Below are 22,974 nucleotides of genomic sequence, written 5' to 3' on the forward strand. Positions count from 1 at the left end.
CTTGGTTAAAGAGGCTTTTTAAAGAGGCTCCATTACTAAAGACTCGACTCTTCCATGAGAAACGTGAAGCTAGAACAAAGCTGAGAATAGGTGGCCATCAGTTCCTGCTACCCTCCATAAGTAAGATTCCATACGGTAAAATCCCTTTGCCATTGTACTGAGTTCATGCCCACCACCTCATTCTGTATGCCCACTATGGCCCTCACTTAGCAGCAGTGACCACTTCTTCTAGTGCACAAGTGTATAAGCACTATCACTAAAGGTGGGTTGAGACAACTCTCTGAAAGCCCAGGGAGTCTCAACACTTCTCTAGTCTCTGAGGACTAGGCTGCCATAAGAGATGCTGGAAGCCAGTAAACTTAATGAATCCTGACTTGTTGTTTAGCTAAACATACACAATATATGCACTGTTTACATATATGATTAAATAAACCTACACAGTTAACTAAAGCTACATGATATATGTACTGTTTGTATTCTTATTGTCATATATTTGATTTAAAGCTCTATTGGCATTTTTAGAATGATTTTTGCTCTGCTTCACATTTCCATTTTTCCCCCCATTGTGCTCTGTATTCCACTCTTATATTTAGTTTTCCTACCTCATCATCCCAAGCTTCAACTCCCATCAGCTGGTTATTCTGGTAATATGCCACACAAAAATTAGGTTGAAAATCTCTGTTGGTGGTCTTGGTTCTCATTATTCAAGTTTTTTATTTAAATGTCTTCAAAGTCCTTGGAAACCTACTCAACTGTGTCTCTGGTATATTATCAAAACAAAGATATACCTGACTGTGAGCATTAATGCATTTGAACTTTGGTCAGTCTGTAATTGACCGACAAAATGAAGACAGCCTGACTCATATTTTAAATGACAGCTTATTGTTTTAAGATAATAACATCCAAAACCCTGAAAAGTAAAGCTTTCCCCTCTTTAACAAATGCAATGTTTCCTAAATGCTTTTGGTTCTGATTTAATAAATGTAAAGAGATATAATTTTCATTTTCAGAACTTTTTTAATACTATGTAACAAAACATAAACAGAGAGTGGCACCATGCTGAAACCCTCTCTTGAATTCAAAAACAATAGTAAGATGTATTTCCTGTTTTTCAGTTCCTTTTACAGAGACGCTGGCTTTGTTGCCCTGGCTTCCTTGCCTTAAGGACTTAAACCACCCCCTGACCTAGAGAGTTCCTTGGTCTCAAGTAAGAATGCTTTTCTTTTTCGCCTTTGGTTTAAATGCTATGAAATCCCGCCAGGTTCAGGATCAATGACAGCAAGTGTGGGATCACAAATTACTGCTGAGGGTCTCAAATGCCTCAGAACTTACCTCTAGGCCGGTATTCCTGAGAAAATCTTGCAATAGAAAGTGACAAATGTCACTCTACGGCTGCACAACCAGCAAACTGGCCTTTTCTTTGGACACGCCCATTTTCATTCAAGCCAAACAACTGTTTTCTTACCTTCCATGCACCTTTATGTCTGAGATTGCGTAAAAGTAGCGTGCCAAGTGTAGCTCATCTACAAATATTTCCCCGACAGCGGGTCTCAAAAGCCTTATCCTCAGGTCTGTGACTGTAAAGAAATCTCTGAGTTTCTTGGTGGTATCCAGTTGTCCGTAGAGGGAAGCCATGTTGCGTAACCAAGGTCCGGCAAAAAATGCGAACCTGTCTTTGATTTCAAAGTGGATGATTTTGCTATTTGTCGTATAACCCGTGGAGTACTCTTCAGTGCAAATGATTTCTAACACCGTATGCTGTGATAAATCCTTCACGGATTTAGGATCCATGTGAAAAGCGTCTAAGCAGTCTGTGGCATAATACTGATACGGCTGCCACGTTCGTCCATAGTCAAGAGATTTCTCCAGGATCATTTGGTCTGGACGCCCGGATTCAAAGGTAATAACTATGTTGTCTGTTAGCTCGATAGTTTTGCTCCAAGATAGAGTGATGTTAACCTGGAGAGGCTTGGGATACTCTTTCCAAGTAGCAGACTGCCAAAAGGTGGAGGGATGTCTTCCTTCAAAGTCAAACATCAGTTCAGGTGGGTGTGCCAGTTCTGGGGTACTTGCATCACACTCATTATTGCACATGTAGGGGTTGCCCTATGGAAGAAGAACAAAAGAGGGCGCGTCAAAACACTGCTATGACACAAATCTTGCCATATTGCTATTACTAAGTAGGAGCTAGGAGGAAAAGGAAGGAAAAAAAAAAAACCTGTTTGCAGAAATCATTTTTATTTGCCATAACTGGATTCTCCTCTTTAATAGCTTAAAAAAGAGAGACAGACAGAGAGAGACAATATGGTAATTTTCTTGTCTTGTTTCCTTCCATGATCTTTAAGAAATGAAACAGTTTATTTATCCCATATGTGTTAGACCCATAATGTGATCCCAGAAGCACAAAGACACGGAGCAACTGTCTAATAGCTCAATACTTCCGCATCCCCTTAGAAAGATGCTATAGAAAAGCAAGGAGATTTCTCTGCACCTCAAGGGCATTCCTCAAGAGCACAGGTTTTTAAAAAGTCATTTTTCAAGTGAAGCTTTAGAATTTGCAATGAACCATAGGTTTGCTTGGGAGACAATACCCCCATACAACATTCAGTTTCTTTTTGCTTCACCTCAAATCCATCACTCTTAACAGGGTCCCTGCTTCATAAAGCTTGCTTTTAAAGCATTTACTTTGTTCACCACAAATCATTAAAATGTGGTACACTCCAGGCTCTGGGGCTTGGTCCAAACATCTGCCATCCTATTAGCTAGAGGCAAGGGGATGTTCAGGAAAGACTTTGGGCGGGGGTGTGCTCCAACTTATCAGGACAGGAAAAGCCAGCACTTAATTAGAAGGTTTTTGCAAAGGGTCACAATCACTTGATGTGTTTACTCTGTGCTGGCCCACAGTGAGCTCTCCGTGGATGTTAGCCATTATTATTATTTTCTTTCACACAAAGGCTAATTCACGTTCCACTCCAACAAGAAACTGAAAAGTCTCCTTGTCATATCACAAGTTACAACACCACTTATGTGAAACTAAATGGCTGCTCTCAGGTTTCATCAGTAGACTGATACTATAGCAAACAATTGGCTTTCCAATTTGGGTTTCATTTTGTGTTTTTAAAAAATAGTATCATTTGGAGTCAACTATTCAGGTATTTCTCTATTATCTTGTAGTGGGTAATTATAACCACGGATGGGTAAAAGATTAAATCCTCTGACATTGTCCCTAGGCTTTTTTTTTCCCTTTTTTTTCATGAACTAGGAGCTTTCCATCATATCTGCAGGATGCATAAGCTAAGTCTCAAATAATGAATTTACACTTTAGACACTGATGCTCAGTTACTGGCTGACTCCTTTGAAATATGAGATGAACACTGGAGACTTGCTTCAGCCTCCCTAGAGGCAACTTCCTCCTATCTAGTCAGCTAAAACTTTCACTCTCTCTTTTCCATTAATGCAACTGAATCCCAAAGCTGACAACAGGTTTGGGGGTCTGAGTATAACTGAGAAGGGGCAGGAGAAAGGAGAGAAGGTACATTATTTGAGGAACAGAACTGTTTTAAAAATATATTCAAGGCATCAGTGATAGTGGAAATGTTTCTGTTCTCTCTTGAATTTCAATATCCTATTCCTGATCCCAGCGTCTGTGGCACTATTTATAGTATCCCCTTCAAAATGAGCCAAGGGGGGGGGGGAAATAAATTTCTGTTCCAGGTGGAATAAATCACCAAATTTATTATTATTTAAACTCTTTTAAGCATACCAGAGAGCCAAATGCATAGCTCTGCAAACTGGCAAAGACTTTTTATGGAGGGCTATAAATATTGTGGAATCTGTCAGGATTTATAAATTCTAAATATATGGAAAGGCACATTTTACTGGAAGGGGTCAGATTTACACAAATCACACCTTCATTTGAAATTTACTGAAAAAATATGGTCACTTCAAAATTTACCAGCATGTAGCCATCTGCACAATCATTAACATGGATGCTACCACCTTTCTCCTGACAAAAGTATCTTCATCTGAGGTCAAGGATACTGAAACACAGGAAATCAGCTCTGCGGGATACACCAAAGTGAGTTATCAGACGTTTGTATTAAGTCTTGTTGAAAGACAGCATTTCTTCCACTTCCACTTAGATACACAGAGTTTCTTGAGATGGGGACAGGGTGCTGAGACCAAAAAAAAAAAAAAAAAAAAAAGACGCAGCTAGCTGATTCTGGGTATGGGTCAGTAATAATAAGCCTGTCTTAAAAAATATGCTTGAAGATATATATTTAAGAAGCACTCATTTCCACCTCTGACAAAAGGTGTTGACAATACCCTATATTTATTTAGCACTTATGGATCAGTTGCTTTACATGTATTATCCTGGGTAATCCTTTTCATCTCTACTTTACAGAAGAGAAAATTGAGGCATAGAGAAGTGTTAAGCAACTTGCCCAAGGTCATAGAACAGAGTAAGTGGCGGAGCTGGAACCCACTTTCTCTGCACCTGATCTGGCCCTTTCAACTCCTAAGTCAATGGAGCTCCCTATATGGAACCTAGTTATGGGAACAAGAGTAGGCTGGCAGAATAGAAGAACTATGACCAAGCCTCAGGTCCTCTTGCCTTGGAGAGCCCTAATGAGCATGATCATACCTCTGAGAGGCCTTGATATTAAGAACCTTCCTTAGCTTCATGTACTACCCAGTTTCAGAAACTTATTTGACCATGGAACTTCTTTTTGGTTTTAGTAATCCCTACTTGTATACCACATAAGTAGAGTCCTAGAGAGCATCCTTTGAGATTCTCTGCTTGTATTACTCTTAAAATTGCAAACACGTGGATGGAATGCCAAACAACAGGGCACAACCTAAAGCTTTAGTTCTTTAATGAAGATGTAGCCAAGTCTCACACTCTTTGCTTCTGTTCCAGAGAGACATGCTTCTACTTGGGCTGAGAAGACACTGAACCCAAGAAAAATGCTTACTCTTACATCCAATTGTCAGCTATCAAAATGCACGCCGGGAAGAGGGGAAATTTTCATTTCTCTGCACTGATTTGGTGCCTTAGACACCAGAAAAAAAATGAGAGAAAAGCTGTAATTATTGACTGCTTACAGTATTACTATATTTGAGGCACTTGTCTTGGCTCTCAGGATATAACAGTAAACAAATCCAAGTCCTTGCTTTTAGAATAGCTTCCATCTTAGTCAAGGGAGATGTACTAAAAAAAAAAAAAAAACCAAAAAACAAAACAAAACAAAAACAGATATATAATGCTTTATAATGTTACATGATGACAACTGCTATACAGAAAAATAAAGCCAGTTGGAGGGGAGAATGGTGTTGGAGAAAGGAAACTGATTGTAATTTTATACTGGGAGGTGAGAGAAAATCTCACCTGAACAATACAACATTTGAGCAGATTAAGAACAATTCCTAGTTTACACAGGGGATAATCAGAGGTTAATCAAAATAACAATTTCATACTTCATATGACTCTACTCCTAGTGATAATTTTAGCAGCACAACGATTTACTAAAATCATTGAGTAAACAAATCATTTCAAATGAAAAAGTACACTAATGAATGCAGATACCAAAACCCAAGCATAAAAAATTTAACTATTCATATTTCATAGCATCCATGCTCTTTTAGGAGATTAATGATTGATGACCATTAAGAATTGATGCTTTCAAATTGTGGTGCTGGGGCAGACTCTTGAGAGCCCCTTGGACTGCAAGGAGATCAAACCAGTCAATCCTAAAGGAAATCAATCCTGAATATTTATTGGAAGGACTGATGCTGAAGCTCCAATGCTTTGGCCACCTGATGCGAAGAACTGACTCACTGGAAAAGACCCTGATGCTGGGAAAGATTGAGGGCAGGATGAGAAGAGGGCAAGAGAGGATGAGATGGTTGGATGGCATCGCTGATTCAGTGGACATGAATCTGAACAAACTCAAGGAGATAGAGAAGGACAGGGAAGCCTGGCATGCTGCAGTCCATGCAGTTGCAAACAGTCGGACATGAGACTTAAGTGACTGAACAACAACAAAATAACTTACTGAGAGATGATGACATTGACAGAAAATCAGCTGAGGGAAAAAAAAGAAGTCATTCTGGTTCTCTGCATGTTAGGTGAGAGAGGAAAAGAAGAAAGCCAAAGCTGAAAATTTTATAATTCTAGAAAGACAAAGCTGGAGGAGAGATTTTATGCTAAAATATTTAGTGTAAATATTTCACAAGGGTGTGATCTGTAGTACTGTTGTTACAGAGAATTATCAACATGAAAACAATTGCGGTTAAAGGGATTACATTAATTAAAATTTCAACTATTTCAACCATACCCTAATCCTCTCTAATACAATCAACAATAAAATTTATATAAGAAAAACAACTTATTCCTCCTTGCAAAAGCAAAGAACACTTCTAGCTGCTAAATCTAACAGACTCAGGCATTTGCAAGTGTAAGTAATTATTTTGTGGCCAGCAGGCAGTCTTAAATAGATCTTAATTTAAGTCATACAAGGAACAGATCCTTAGCTGATTGTCTATGGACAAAGCAGAAAATATTTATGGCTGTGCTGATAATATTTACACCATTAAGAGATGTCTAAATAATTAAACAGGCACTGCTGCTAAATATTCAATATTTGTATAACAATTAGAAGACTGTGATGCTTAACTTCATTTAAAAAATAATGTAATATTTTACTACTGGGAGAAATGAAGGTAGTTATTAATTAGCACTTTGTAGCCAAAGTGGAATGCTGTTACTCTTCTTTAATGTGCTTTCAGAACTTAGAGGAATAAATAAAATTTTAGATATGTTCTTACTATTTCTATGGACAGAAGTGTCTTCCCTCTGTTAGTTCAGTTCAGTTCAGCTCAGTCGCTCAGTCATGTCCGACTCTTTGCCACCCCATGGACTGCAGCACGCCAGGCCTCACTGTCCATCACCAACTCCCGGAGCCTACCCAAACCTATGTCCATTGAGTCGGTGATGCCATCCAACTATCTCATCCTCTGTCGTCCCTTTTACCTCCTGCCCTCAATCTTTCCCAGCATCAGGGCCTTTTCCAATGAGTCAGCTCTTCGCATCAGGTGGCCAAAGTATTGGAGTTTTAGCTTCAACACCAGTCCTTCCAATGAACACCCAGGACTGATCTCCTTTAGGATGGACTGACTGGATATCCTTGCTGTCCAAGGGACTCTCAAGAGTCATCTCCAACACCACAGTTCAAAAGCATCAATTCTTCGGCACTCAGCTTTCTTTCTAGTCCAACTCTCACATTCATACATGACTACTGGAAAAATCATAGCCTTGCCTAGACGGACCTTTGTTGCCAAAATAATGTCTCTGTTTTTTAATATGCTGTCTAGGTTGGTTATAACTTTTCTTCCAAGGAGTAAGCGTCTTTTAATATCATGGCTGCAATCACCATCTGCAGTATTTTTAGAGCCCCCAAAATAAAGTCAGCCACTGTTTCCATTGTTTCCCCATCTATTTGCCATGAAGTGATGGGATCAGATACTTAAAAAGAACATCCTTTTACCTAAGATCTGCTGGACCCTTCAGAGTTAAAAAAAAAAAAAAAGGAAATTCTATATGAGTAGTATATAATGTAATAGTTGTGGTTCCTACCATTGTGAACTTACTTTTTGAAGCTTAACCTGTTGGCAAACTATTGGGAATGACAGTTGGAACTATAGAGAATCCTCATGGGAGATTTGCTACAAACCTGTAAATTTACATGCCATGCAGGCATGTGCTTACAAGTGGCTATGTGAAGCATTTGGGTTAATACTTACATGATTCGTAAAAAACACTGAGAAAAGCCTAGCAACCATTTGCCTCTGGCTCATTCTTGTTTGTTTCACTGGTGACCACTGTGATTTTGAAATGGACATCAGTATGGCCAAATGGTAAAGAATCTGCCTGCCAATGCAGGAGACACAAGAAATGTGGCTTCGACGCCTGGTCAGAAAGATCCCCTAGAGAAAGAAATGGAAATCCATTCCAGTATTCTTGCCTGGAAAATATCATGGACAGAGGAGCCTGGTAGACTACTGCCTATGGGTTCGCAAAGAATTGTACCTGCTGAGCGAAGGGGCATGCACACACACACACACACACACACACTTTTGCCAATGCAAGGTTTTCAAAGGGTGAAGAAAACTGTAGCACAGTCCACAGCTCAGCTCTCAGAGAAAGAGACCATGAGCAGCATGCTTTAGCTGCTAGGCTAGGTGATCACCCTCAGGAGATGACTTCTTTTTCTCCTCTTTCAATACAGCTCATTGAGAGCCAAGCAGGACAGATTTTGGGAAGCTGGTGATTGATCTCTTTCTATCAGGGGGGCAATTTTTGGTTGAGGGGATTCCCCATTTCCAGTCCCTTCTTGGAACTTCTTGGTCTTGGAACTTCTGGATTCTTCCTTGGCTCTAATAAAGGGGAAAGGCCCCTCCTTTATGACTTATGTGATGAAACTTAGGCTACTTTGAGTATGGGAGCTGATGTTTAGTCAGTCATGCTGAGGTTCACTCTTCAGGCTGTACAGATTTGTTATTGACGTTAGGGAGAACAGAGGGAAATCAGAATTAGTGGCTTCCCAGATGGCACTAGTGGTAAAATACCTGTCTGACTATGCTGGAGACATAAGAGACATGGGTTTGATCCCTGGGTTGGGAAGATCCTCAGGAGGAGGGCATGGCAGCCCATGGTATTCTTGCCGGGAGAATCCCTGGATGGAGGAACCTGGTGGGCTACAGTCCATGGGGCTGCAAAGAGTCAGACACAGTTAAAGTGATTTAGCACACATGCACACACAATCCAAGATAGTGGATATCTTTTCCAGAAATCTGGAAAATATATTTATCCAGATAAATATCCAGTGGATATTTATCCAGAAAGATAAATATAAGTGCCACCAATACTGAAAAACACTTGATGACCACAGCTATGGGGATAGACTCTGTATGTCCTCAGATGGGAAAAACTCACAAGACAGTGTGTTTCCAGGTGTCCATTGTTCCTTTGGAAACAAAGGGCAGTGATTTCTTCAAATGGCAATCCAATTTCACTTTGTAACCTGCCCTATTGATTGGCAGGGACCCCACTGTAGGGCTTATTCATGGTAACAAGATAGCTTGAACATTATCCCGGGACTGTCCCATATTCTGGGACTGCCCCAACTAAAATGCTATGTAATGGCTATTACAAAAGTACCTGTGTATTTTTTTTTTTAAACATTTATTTTTATTCATTTGGCTGCATAGAGTCTTAGTTGTGGCATGTGGGATCTAGTTCCCTGACCAGGGATCGAACCCAGCCCCCCTGTATCAGGAGCGCAGAGTCTTAGCCACTGGACCACCAGGGATTCCCAGTACCTGTGTATTTGGAGGAGCATGAGTCTCAACTCTGAGCATGGGAAACGTGGCTACTCTGCGAATGATACAGGATAAAGAATTTTACTTTTGTAACTCTATAAAGTTAAAAACTGCCTACTCCAGTTTCTAATGGAAGCCCTTGCTCATCACAAAGATTTCTCCCTGCCATAGACACGGGCTTAAGGCTTGATTGAAGCTGTTGCTTGTTTCCATCTGCTCATTGACAATTCTGCGTGTGGACTTTTTTACTCAGGAATAAAGATGGGCAGGCTTAACCTTCCTACAAGAAGAATGCTGGAAGCCATATCACAGATTACAGGCCATAATAGACACCTGTGTAAATCCCCACAGAGGATTATGGTTAGGATTTTCAAACTGGTGAAGGCTGCAGAGGTCAAAAATACCAAGTTTCTAAGAAGGAGCAATAAAATTCTCAAGCCACAAACCACAAAAATGGATTCCTACATAGCATCTAATTCATTACTTGGTATGTACTGAAGAAGAAATATATATTCATAGAATCAAGTGGGTTTGAAAGTTAATATCTACAGAAACACTGTAATAAACTGATATTATAATAGGTAAGGCAATTGCTTTTTAAATTTTATTTTCTTAATAAATACTACTTAAAAACCTTTGGTACAATATTTCTGCCTTACAAATAGTCTCAAAATAGACCAGAAAACAGACACTTAAATTTTAATAACACAAAGCTGAAGCAGGCTGTCAATAGTTTAAATAACTTAAGAGAAACAAGGTGAGCAAAATACCACAAAGGGAGGAATGTTCTGCATTCTGATACCATCATACATTGTGAGAATTAGTTTGGACATTTTGAATCTTGAAAGATCTGATTTGATCTCACAAACTGCTTCATTTTTCTCTCACATGAGAAAGCAAATCCAAGATCTGCTTGACGTCCATCTTCTGAAAACCATCATCTTTAAGATAGTATAGGAAGACCAAAGTGTCCTCTGTTGAAGAGATCACTTAATTGTCACAGGTGGCAGGGGATCTTTCTAATGTGATACCCAAATGTGACAGGGTTTTGGTGAATCTATTCTGATTTCTCATACTCCTTATTTCTTTCAAATGCCCTCCTTCCAAGTTCATTAGCTGTTTACTGGGTACCATTGCTATTTTTAAAATATTGTAAAAAAAAAAAAACTACATTATTAATACAATAAAATGTTTACAATTTAGTAGTGAAGTTTAGACCTAAACAAGCAACAAAATCACATGTTTCTCAGGTTGGTTCCTCCTGCCTTTAGAGAGAGCATCAGGTGTCCTTGAGGGTAAACAGTGTCACTTATGACCCTGTACAACCTCCTGGAGTTTCACCCTTTGGTACATAAATAGACATATTTTTTGTATTAAAAACAAACAGACATTTAATGGAGTAAGATGCAAAAATAAATTTGCAAGTGTGTTTAGGAAAGAAACAGAGACCTTTCATGCTGGGAACAGATTTGGAGGTAGGAGTCAAAGACCATGGAACAAGAGTACGAAGGAGGAGGAGTCTAGGGGCTCAGCTGGGTGATAATTTATTCACTTCTTCATCCTTCCTGCATATCTAAACTGATTTATCAAGACTGAGAACTGTGGCTTAAACCATCTCATCAAACTCCAGCCTGAGAATATTTGCTGATCTGGGGGCCGCAAAGAGTCTCACCACCACCACCACCAACGGTAACCGAGGTAGTAGTCTTCATATACTAAAATCTCCATGTTTTTTTAAAAAGTGAATTTGTAATTCTCCTTCCACCATGTCATAATATATACTATGCATGCAATGCTATATAAATTTTAAGTTGTATAAGAAATACATTAAGTCCAGTCCCACTCATCAGGAATTTGGTTTCAATATATTGGGTTGGAACCAGGAACGTGATTTAACAAATATACTAGATGATTTTGATGCAGATCCCCTCTGGATCACACTTTGATAATGCTGGTGTATTGTTTAAGAACCAAGGTTCTAGGTTAGAGCTGCCTAGGATTGATTCCAGCTCTACCACTTAGTTGTTACATAATTTTGGACAAGCTACTTGCCTTTTTGAGCCTTGAATTCTTCTTTAAATTCATATAATAATACATATTCTATGATGTCAATTTGAAATAAAATTACATAAGTGTTTAGCATCTCTTTGGCATGCAATGAGTGCTCAATAATTATTAATAGTAGCTAGCATTAACCATGCTCCTCCATCTATATCCTCAACTCTGAGAACGACACAAAATTTTCCACTTCCCAAGCAGGAAACCTGGGAACTATTTTATATTTTTCTCTTTTTCTTCAATTTGTTCACCAGCCAAGTTTTCCAGATGCAACTCATCACCACAGCATTGTTCATGCTGCCAATGCTGTCCTTAGGTTTTTTTTCTTTAATATTTTAAAATTTAAAATTCTTCTGAATTACTGTAATAGATTTTTATAATTATATAATCATTTCTTTGTCATATGTTTTATTTATTAATTTATTTATTTTGTTTTTTGGCTATGGTGGGTCTTCGTTGCCACATGCAGGCTTTCTCTAATTAGTGGCAAGCGGGGACTACTCTTCACTGCAGTGCACCAGCTTCTCACTGCCGTGGCTTCTCTTGTTTTGAAGCACAGGCTCCAGGCATTCGGGCTTCAATAGTTGCAGCACATGGGCTCAGTAGTTGCAGCTTGTGGGCTCTAGAGCACTGGATCAGTAGTTATGGCGCACAGGCTTAGCTGTCCTGTGGCATGTGGAATCTTCCCAGACTAGGGATTGAACTGGCGTCCCTTGCATTACAAAGTAGATTCTTAACCACTGGACCACCAGGGAAGCCCAGAATTGCTGTAATAGATTCTTAAATGTTCTCTCTCCATGGTATGGTTATGTTGTTCTCTTATAATCTATTCTCTACCTAGCTGCTACAGTAATCTTTCTAAAATCCAAAACTAACTGTATCATACCTCCTCTTAAAGCTCTTTAATGGACTTCCCATTACCTTCAGGGGTACAATTCAAATTCCCAGCTTTTAAGATCCTTCAAGATCTGGCCTCTGTAATTTTTATTTCTTAACTCACTCAAGTTCATACCTCATAAGTTGAACGTACCAACCTGAAAATATGTGTATACACAGTGGACCATATGCATTATTATATGACTCATCATATACAAATGACTCATCATAAACAAATGACTCATCATAAACAAATTCCAGTTGTTTATTTTTATGTCTCCTCCACTAGAGTTCTATGAGAACTGGTACATAATAAGTGTGCAACAAAAATTTATGGATCAAAAGAACACAAGGAAAGCAGAAAAACAGGAAGTCAGAGAGGAAACAGAGTAAATTAAGTAGAATTAAAGTTTGGAATAAGATGGGAAGGATTTGCTCATAGGTTGGTGATTTAGGATCAAACAGATAAACAAGCTTAAAGAACTTCCCAGCTCCCTAAATTGTAGATAGAATTTGTTTGATGTAATACACTGTATCAAAAAAGAATAAAGCCAAACAAAAAACAGAGTGCAACTCCAAGTGCAGTATGCCTGTGTGTGATTGATACAGTTACTGCAACTTCTGGTGAGGTTGGAAGACAAAGACAAATGGCACGAGCTGCAATTATGTCCCAGTCCTTTCCTGGTGTTCATTTGATCTTCATTTTTCTCCATCAGTCACAGTAGTATTTCTCCTAGTGACTTTACAGCCAAAGATCTCTTTTTCTCACCTCATCTTTCCTTACTTATCCAACCCACAGCATTCTTCTAAGTATACAGGAGTAGCTAAATACCAAGAGTTTTATTTATTTTTAGACAATAATGGAGAACAAAATAAAATTTAAGGACGAAGCTGCAAAAGAGATGGTTGTAATTTTAAAATACCCAGGCATGGAAGTACCTCAGTAGTGCAAATCCTTGAAAAACTATAAGATGTGTAAAGGTGGAAACTGTTGCCCAACTTTCTTGTTATCCAATAAGAAAGCACACATATTTTGCTGGAAAAGAAGGAAGTGGTCTTTATTTAATTTGTTACTGCTTAAATGGCTCTCCTAATTACAGAAATCCTTCCAAACTTCACTTCCAAATCAATAGTTCTTATTATGAAACCAGAAAGGCTCTGGAACTGACTTAAAGTTAAGTGAGTCTATTTCCAATGACATCTAGAACAGGAACTGAGATGTCCTTAGAAATTGTGGAATGTCACGATAACTACAGCACAGCACATTTGATAATGAAAGGGGGAATGGACTGGAGGTTGAGAGGCACAAGGATCTGCAATGAAGTGAATAGAAAGGTGATGGAAGATTCGACAGAAATTAGATTGAAAGTGGAGGAAAAAAGAAAAAGAAAGAATCATTGGTGACACCAAGGTTTAATGCCTGGTAAAAAGTGAAAGTGTTGGTAATAAGGTATCTATCTACAACTAGTAAAAGATTTGCCCTCTATCATTGCCTATCCCAGCAGAGTTCCATTTCCAAAATGTTAGTTTGATAGCTAATGTAACTGAAAACTTTAAAAAATGCCATAAAGATTTTTAATTCATAATGTTCAACAAAATATTTTAAAGTTGTCCATCATCAGCTCTGAGTTGTGTCCAACTCTTTGTGACCCCATGAATTGCAGCATACCAGGCTTCCCCCTCCTTCACTATCTCCTGGAGTTTGCTCAAACTCATGTCCATTGAGTTGTTGATGCCATCCAACCATCTCATCTTCTGTTGCCCCTTCTTCTTTTGCCTTCAATCATTCCCAGCATCAGGGCCTTTTCCAGTGAGTTGACTCTTCACATCAGGTGGCCAAAGTACTGGAGCTTCAGCTTCAGCCTCAGTCCTTCCAGTGAATATTCAGGGTTAATTTCCTTTAGGATTGAATGGTTTGATCTCCTTGCTGTCCAGGGGATCTCAGGAGTCTTCTCCATACCACAGTTCAAAACCATCAAATTTTTCTCACTCAGCCTTCCAACTCTCACATCCATACTGTCTGCCTACTCCATTACAAATCCAGCTAGTCTGTTTTCCTCAAATATCCTTCTTACACGTTATTCTAGTTTGGAAAATAAAGACCCAAGAGTCCAGAAGGCAAAACAGAGCCCTCAGGAGCCAGTGCAAGGAATTGTAAATACTCTTAAGGAGCTAAGTGGAACCAACCATATTTTCAACAAGAGACTACTAGAGCTGGGAACTGCAACCCAAGGAACAAACAAGTTATGTTCAGTTCAGTCACTCAGTAGTGTCCAACTCTTTGTGACCCCATGAATCGCAGCACTCCAGGCCTCCCTGTCCATCACCAACTCCCAGAGCCTATCCAAACTCATGTCCATTGAGTGGTGATGCCATCCAGCCATCTCATCCTCTATCGTCCCCTTCTCCTCCTGCCCCCAATCTTTCCCAGCATCAGGGTCTTTTCAAATAAGTCAGCTCTTCGCATCAGGTGGCCGAAGTATTGGAGCTTCAGCTTCAACATCAGTCCTTCCAATTATGTTACCTTTCCCCAAGCAGTCACAAGGAAGTGGAAGGCCAACTACAAATGAAGTGAGAAAAAATGAAGTGGAAGAGTGAATAGGACTAAGTGTTGGAAGGTAAATAGAAACTAGTAAAAATAGGAACAGGTTAGGAGTAATTTAAAGATAAGACTTGTGAGCTGCAAACTAGTGATGCATGGGGGTATCAGTGCTGGACAAAGATGAAATCATTATTTTCAAGCCTGGATGGTTGGAACAAATAGTTATTTTATCAAGGCGTATCAGCTTCTCCTGTAGTGAAAAAGAGCACAGAACTGTGCTCTTTTCTGTGAATTCTGTTTCTCAGAATTCACATCCCACCCCTCTGTGAATTCTTTATGCCTCTGTTTTCTGCTCTCTATTATAGGAGTAACAGTACATTTTCATAGCATTTTTGTGAGGATTAAATGAGCTAATACGCAAAAGAGCTTAGCATGGTGTCCGGCACATAGTGGAACCTCAGTAAATGTCCACGATACTATTATCATCATCACTGGCATCATTATCATTGCTGTTCCTAACTATGACATTTGCAACTTGTTTTTTCCTAAAAGCCACCTCTTCAGAGTCAATTGTTGCCACTGAATGGTTTAGTAGTCAGTTCTTCAAAGTAGGGTAATAAAATGGAGGGGTGAAGTTAATCTCTTCATAGAATATATACAACAAATCAACGTCTTGAGGATCCAAATGCAAAAATGCCATTCCTATTATTTATGTTGTAACTATACAAGGTCCCAGGGCGCTCTTTGTGAACTAATATAAAATCATCAGGCTTCCCCAGTGTCTCAGCAGTAAAGAATCTGCCTGCAGTGCAGGATATGCAGGTTTGGGTTCGACCCCTGGGTCAGGAAGATCCCCTGGAGGAGGGCACAGCAGGCCACTTTCTCCATTCTTGCCTGGAGAATACCATGGACAGAGGAGCCTGCTGGGCTTCAGTCCATAGGGTCCCAAAGAGTCAGACGTGACTGAAGTGATTGAGCACATAAAAATATTCACAGATGACTCTTAGAAAATACCCTATCTATCACTCAGAACCAAACCTGTTATAGTAGCTATGCCCAACCTGGACTTTCCACAGGTGGTGCAGTGGTAAAGAATCTGCCTGCCAATGCAAGAGACATGAGTTCGATCCCTGGGTGAGAAGTATCCCCTGGAGCAGGAAATGATAACCCACTCCAGTATTGCCTAGAAAAATTCCACAGACAGAGGAGCCTGGCAGGCGACAGTCCATGGAGTCGCAAAGAATCAGACAGGACTGAGCAACTGAGTACACACACCTGGCCAATCTAGGGGGAAAAAACGTAATCCTCCCACCCTGCCAGGCAACTCAGAATTCAGTGTAATTAACACCCAGATGGGAAGAGATATACCTGAGACCGAATTTATACTCTTGAATTTATGAGCAAAATCAACTTGGAGAAATTATCTAACTTGCCTGGGCTCAAGTATGGAACCAAGACTACATCTCACTCCCAGGTAAAAACTAAAGCAGCTAAGACCTTAGAAAAAGAAAAGCCACACAAAACACAGAAACTGAAATGTAGTTGACAACATAGATCCATTTTCTCCAATATCCATTCTCTTTTCCTTTTAACAGTTCACACCTAGGTTTCCTAACACAGTAGCCACAGGGCTCACATGGTTACTAAGCACTTGAAATGTAGCTAGTCTGAAATGAATGTGATGTAAGTGTAAATCACACATGGGATTTCAAAGGCTTAGTACAAAACAATGGAAGTATTTCATTAATAACTTTATGTTGATACATGTTAAAATGATAATATTTTGGATATTCTAGGGAGACAGAACATATTAAAATTATTTTAACCTGTTTCTTCCCCCCCTTGTTATGTTTTCAATTAATTATATGAACACCTTATATTTCTATTGGACAATACTAGTTTAAACAATCAACCAGATGTGATTAAGGAAACAACTCTCTGGCAGGTGAATGTTCATAATGGTCCTTCTACTTCTTGTAATTTAGATTGAAATGACCTTTGCCATCAATGGAAATAGGTACTTGATGTCCTGGATGTGTAGCTTTGGGCAACATGAGTACAGATGGCATGAAAAATGGTCTGACCAGCTGGTGAAAGCAAAGACAAGGTGAGAAGTAGAATAATAGGGAATCTTTGAAGAATTGTCTGAAATTTGTGTTTTTCATGGTTGAGAAAGTCAAACAGAGAGCAGCCACAAGGATCAAAAGGTTTCTTAAAAATTACATGAAAAGAATATGAATGGGATGGTCAAAAATCAAACTGCAACAAGGATGCACTTAAGTTCCTTCAGAAAGGTAAGTAGAAATTCCTCAACCCCAGTATTAATGTCATTCCAGAATTTAGGGGTAGGGGATGAGTTACTCTTTATGGAGGAACCTCTTCTGGACCAACCATGTAGGAATTAATCAACTCCCCTAAAAAAAGGAAGACCTCATGTATTGGTCATAAATGTGAACACATCATTTACTTACAACTGATTTTATTGGCAGTGTACAACCACATTTGAGTTTATATATATTTAATTAGGACACTCTGGATATCTGAATATATGTTCAGGAGAGACATACAAATTTAATATGACCTCCAAGAAAAAGAAAAGGCAATTCCTATCCTCGATAAAAAAAATTCTTTTAAAAGGCCAGAGGTTTAAAAAAAAGAGTATATGATTAATAGTGCCACATATTTGAGAGAAGATAAGGAATAAGAAAAATTCTTTTATTTGTCTTGAAAGTGGCTGTCAATGACCTTGAAAATACTTGTTATAATAGAGTGTTGAGGCAGAAACTATTATACTAGAGAATGATGGAATGATTTTTAAAAATTAGGGGAGGGGAGGAAGCAGGGGCTCAAAACACACGTTGGAGAGGTCTAAAATGAAAGCAAGGAAAATGGTATAACAATTTAAATGGGAAAAAGGATCAGGCAGTGCACTTTTAAGACATCAGTTTTGATGACAAAGTGCAAATAAATGTAGTAGAAAAGGAGAAGATAAACATACTCATGAGAAAAAGGTTAAGTATGGACTAAGTTGCTAAGTATCTACATTATAATTTTGCAAACGCAGGATGTATTCCCAGTGCAAAAACCTCTCTTATGTATTGGCTAAATCTTTTTAGTTAGTAGCCAGGATGTTCTATGACTAAGATTATTGAATAAATGCCTCCTTTGTTCCTCACCTTCTAATTTCATTAATCTGCTGTGGTTAACTGTCCCTTACAGAAACCAATAAAAGGATTGATTTTAGGCAATTTCAGATCTTCCTTGATATTAGTTCAGGACCATATCAGTGGAAAATCTACTTGTCTTGAATGGATTGCACTGGTCTACTCAAGTGATTTCAGAACTGAGAAGTCAGAAGATATTGAATTTTAAATATTAGATTATTTTATATTGGACTTTGGATCTAATTTTAGATATTAAAGTGTAAAATCACATTGTCCTTATTGCTAGCCTTCTTTTTTATCTTGCTGCAGGATCAGTATTGTTTTAGTACAGTATTTGATGGCTCATAAGCCTACAGGGTGAGGGAAAATATTTATACTACTTATTGAATGGTGGACAGGCCAAGATTTAAAATAAATTTTGCAAACTTTAAATGCAGTAATGTATTAACATCTGGTGGCCAAATCATATTTTGCTATTGTATCGATAGTAAAAGAAATATCAAACAAAACAAAACAAATACCAGGCTAACATAAAGAAGCAATGAATATGTCTGTATTTGTGGTATTGCCTTCAAAAAGAAGCTTTCAGCCAAGAGAGACTGCCTCTCGATAGTCTGATATGTTGATACCATACAAAAAGTAGTAAACAAAAGCAAATGAACAGGACAATTATTTTTGGGATATGATAAGAATCTTCAGTGGGCATCCTCAGTGGCTCAGCAGTAAAAGAATCTGCTTGCAATGCATGAGATGCAGATTCAAGCCCTGGAAAGTGAAGGTCCCCTGGAGAAGGAAATGAAAACCTACTCCAGTATTCTTGCCTGGGAAATCCCAGGGACAGAGGAACCTGGCAGGCTACAGTCCATTGGGTCACAAAAAGTCGAACATTACTTAGCCACTAGACAACATCACCACCAAGAATAATCAGTATTGAGCAATACTTAAGAGTATACTAAAACCAGAAACAAAGTGCAGTTTTTGGGCCCTCAAATGAAACACAAACATTTGACTTTATTGAATTACATAAAAGGCCCAACTTTCTTTTGAAAAATGCCTAATGCTACAGAAAAATACCTAATGTTGCTTTGTTTAAAACAATAATAATGACAAAAGTTAACATTTATTGTGAATTTATTATATGCTAGGGCTGTTCTAAGTACAGTACTCTAAAAGTCTTACATGAATTAAATCTTTTGATTCTTGAAATAAAACAAACCAATCCTACGGGGGAATAAACTGTTATTATTATTATGCCTCTTGAGAAACCTGTATGCAGGTCAGGAAGCAACAATTAGAACTGGACATGGAACAACAGACTGGTTCCAAATAGGAAAAAGAGTATGTCAAGGCTGTATATTGTCACCCTGCTTATTTAACTTATATACAGAGTACATTATGAGAAATGCTGGGCTGGAGGAAGCACAAGCTGGAATCAAGATTGCTGGGAGAAATATCAATAACCTCAGATATGCAGATGACACCACCCTTATAGCAGAAAGTGAAGAAGAACTAAAGAGACTCTTGATGAAAGTGAAAGAGGAGAGTGAAAATGTTGGCTTAAAGCTCAACATTCAGAAAACTAAGATCATGGCATCTGGTCCCATCACTTCATGGCAAATAGATGGGGTAACAATGGAAACAGTGGCTGACTTTATTTTTCTGGGCTCCAAAGTCACTGCAAATGGTGACTACAGTCATGAAATTAAAAGACGCTTACTCCTTGGAAGGAAAGTTATGACCAACCTAGACAGCATATTAAAAAGCAGAGACATTATTTTGCCAACAAAGATCCGTCTAGTCAAGGCTATGGTTTTTCCAGCAGTCATGTATGGATGTGAGAGTTGGACTATAAAGAAAGCTGAGCGCTGAAGAATTGATGCTTTTGAACTGTGGTGTTGGAGAAGACTCTTGAGAGGCCCTTGGACTGAAAGGAGATCCAACCAGTCCATCCTAAAGGAGATCAGTCCTGGGTGTTCATTGGAAGGACTGATGTTGAAGCTGAAACTCCAATACTTTGGCCACCTGATGTGAAGAGCTGACTCATTGGAAAAGACCCTGATGCTGGGAAAGATTGAGGGCTGGAGGAGAAGGGGACGACAGAGGATGAGATAGTTGGATGGCATCACTGACTCGATGGACATGGGTTTGGGTAAACTCTGGGAGTTGGTGATGGACAGGGAGGCCTGGCATGCTGCGGTTCATGGGGTTGCAAAGAGTTGGACACGACTGAGTGACTGAAGTGAACTGAATCTTGTAGATAAGGAAACTGGGACTTAAGTGAATTGCCAAGATTGTAGTGGCATCTAGTGGTGGCAGAAAGTGGACAGAACCAACTCTAAGCTTTTTTTTTTTTTTTATGATCAAAATATTAGTACACTACTGTAGTTCCTGAACAGAACCTAACTGATATTTTACTTTGTTTCAGTCCCTGATAAGCATATTCTCTGTATAGTAAGAGTTTAAAGTTCTTGAAAGAATCAGATGCCAAGCAGGTTAGCAATCACTGGTTTATCATCAGTGGAGTACAGTGGGAACTAGGTTCTAGGAATAAAAAGTTATCAGAATATGTGTTCCTATACCTGATCAAGACAAAGCAGGAAGAGTAAATTTGTGGCAAGTTCCAACTTGTGGAGTCGATCTATTTTAAATCCCTTTTACCCAAGACCAGGATTCATCCTAGAAACAAGTGAAGCTAGGCGGACAAGTCTTATCTAAAGCCAAGATAAAACTATTGCCTGACACGTGCACCCCAATGTTCATTGCAGCACTGTTTACTATAGCCAGGACATGGAAGCAACCTAGATGCCCATCAGCAGACGAATGGATAAGGAAGCTGTGGTACATATACACCATGGAATATTACTCAGCCATTAAAAAGAATTCATTTGAATCAGTTCTAATGAGATGGATGAAACTGGAGCCCATTATACAGAGTGAAGTAAGCCAGAAAGATAAAGAAACATTACAGCATACTAACACATATATATGGAATTTAGAAAGATGGTAATGATAACCCTATATGCAAAACAGAAAAAGAGACACAGAAGTACAGAACAGACTTTTGGACTCTGTGGGAGAAGGTGAGGGTGGGATGTTTCGAAAGAACAGCATGTATATTATCTATAGTGAAACAGATCACCAGCCCAGGTGGGATGCATGAGACAAGTGCTCGGGCCTGGTGCACTGGGAAGACCCAGAGGAATCAGGTGGAGAGGGAGGTGGGAGGGGGGATCGGGATGGGGAATACATGTAACTCCATGGCTGATTCATGTCAATGTATGACAAAACTCACTGCAATGTTGTGCAGTAATTAGCCTCCAACTAATAAAAATAAATGAAAAAATTTAAAAAAAGAAGGAAAAAACAAACAAACAAACAAAAACTATTGCCTGGAAAAGAAGAGAACTGAGGCTAAGACTCAAACAAGGCTTATTTAAAAAGATACAAGGTTCTGGGTGCAAAGGGAAGGACATGGTCTTAGGAAAGAAAAGAGTCAGTGAGATGAAAGACTTGGAATTCAGAAATTGAGAGCTGGTGTCCAGGATCTTTGGGAGATTATATGGAAACTCTATGGAAAGAAAATGGCAGACAGCAAGCAAAGATGACCTCTAAGAAACTTAGGTAGAGAAGGATTTCCCAAAAGGATCTTACAGGAATATCAGCCTTATTGACATTCTCCCTCATACAAACTCACAGTGGAAGTCTGTATTAAGGATGAGAAGTCACATGGCAAGGACACCTATCTGATTTAATCCAGCATTTTCCAAACTTACTTAACAAATAAATCTTTTGTTATTAAAAATGATGTTGAGCTGCTGTTGCATAGAGTAGATTTTGGAACACTGTGGTGGATACAATTAAGAAGCAGACACAAAGTTACCCATTAAAGGAGTTCAAGAAAATACTGGAACATCTATTTCCACATGTGTTACCTCATGCTTTAAATTTTATTTTGATATGTTTCATAATGCTTAAAACATATTTGTGCAAAACAAGAACTTATACAAAAGAACATACATAAATTAAAAGTGTATGCTCCCTATTTACTGATGAAGCACACATCTGATGAGTTTGCAGACAACCAGAAGAGGAAGGAGACCACTTGGGGTGGACATTCTCTACCAAAATGCAGCTCTAATCCATGGGAATGGAGAGGCTGTTCCCCATTCCTGCTCTACTTCTGTTTCTTTTGCTGTTTGTCCAGGATGGACTCTAGCCCCACACTGGAACACTTGCAGCTACTGAAAGCTGTTAGTGATAAGTACTAATGTCAACTTCAATAATGGTATATGAAAACTTTCATAGATAATAAGAGTTCTTGCTCCCTCAGAGTAAATTTGAAAATTAAACATTACATGATATTTTTATTGATATTTCACTCTAAAATAAATGAATACACTAATAATTAATTCAGGGTATTAACAGAAGGTGAAAGTAGAATTTGTACTCAGTCATGTCCAACTCCTTGCGACCCCATGGATTGGAGCCCACCAGGTTCCTTTGTCCACAGGATTGTTCAGACAAGAATACTGGAGTGGGTTGGCATTTCCTTTTCCAGGGGATCTTCCTGACCCTGGGACTGAACCCGTGTCTCCTGTGTCTCCTGCACTGGCAGGCATATTCTTTACCACTAAGCCAAAGAAGAATGGGAAGCCTGAAAGTAGAATGTAAAATTTGTTAATTTTTAAGACTCAGATAAAACTTCCAAATTTAAAAAGAAGAAATGGAGTCCTTTCTTGATCTAGAGCTCTTTTAATAGGACTGAATATCACAAAATAGATCTAACTGCTGTTTCTAACTTTTTTAAAAAAAAATTGAGTTGTCTGCCATTCAGTTTATTATATTCAAGTAAACAGCTCTCTGGATTACTTAACAATCACTTAGATTCAAGGTCACAGACTCAAAGCCCCTAGAAGCCAGGTAGGCACAGGCAAACCATGAAGTATACTGTGT

The 22,974-nt window shown here is 38.9% G+C and overlaps 1 protein-coding gene across 4 annotated transcripts in view; it reads right to left on the reverse strand.

The window, feature by feature from the left end:
* NTNG1 (netrin G1) overlaps nt 1-22,974 on the reverse strand; it is a 362,504-nt gene that overhangs the window by 165,456 nt on the left and 174,074 nt on the right. For all 4 annotated transcript variants that reach the window (XM_043460479.1, XM_043460481.1, XM_043460480.1 and 1 more), the window contains exon 3: nt 1,466-2,106. In XM_043460479.1, the coding sequence (XP_043316414.1) occupies nt 1,466-2,106 (641 nt within the window). The remainder of the gene's footprint in view (nt 1-1,465; nt 2,107-22,974) is intronic.

This window comes from Cervus canadensis, chromosome 2 (genome assembly GCF_019320065.1).
Source record: "Cervus canadensis isolate Bull #8, Minnesota chromosome 2, ASM1932006v1, whole genome shotgun sequence".
Taxonomy (NCBI): Eukaryota; Metazoa; Chordata; class Mammalia; order Artiodactyla; family Cervidae; genus Cervus; species Cervus canadensis.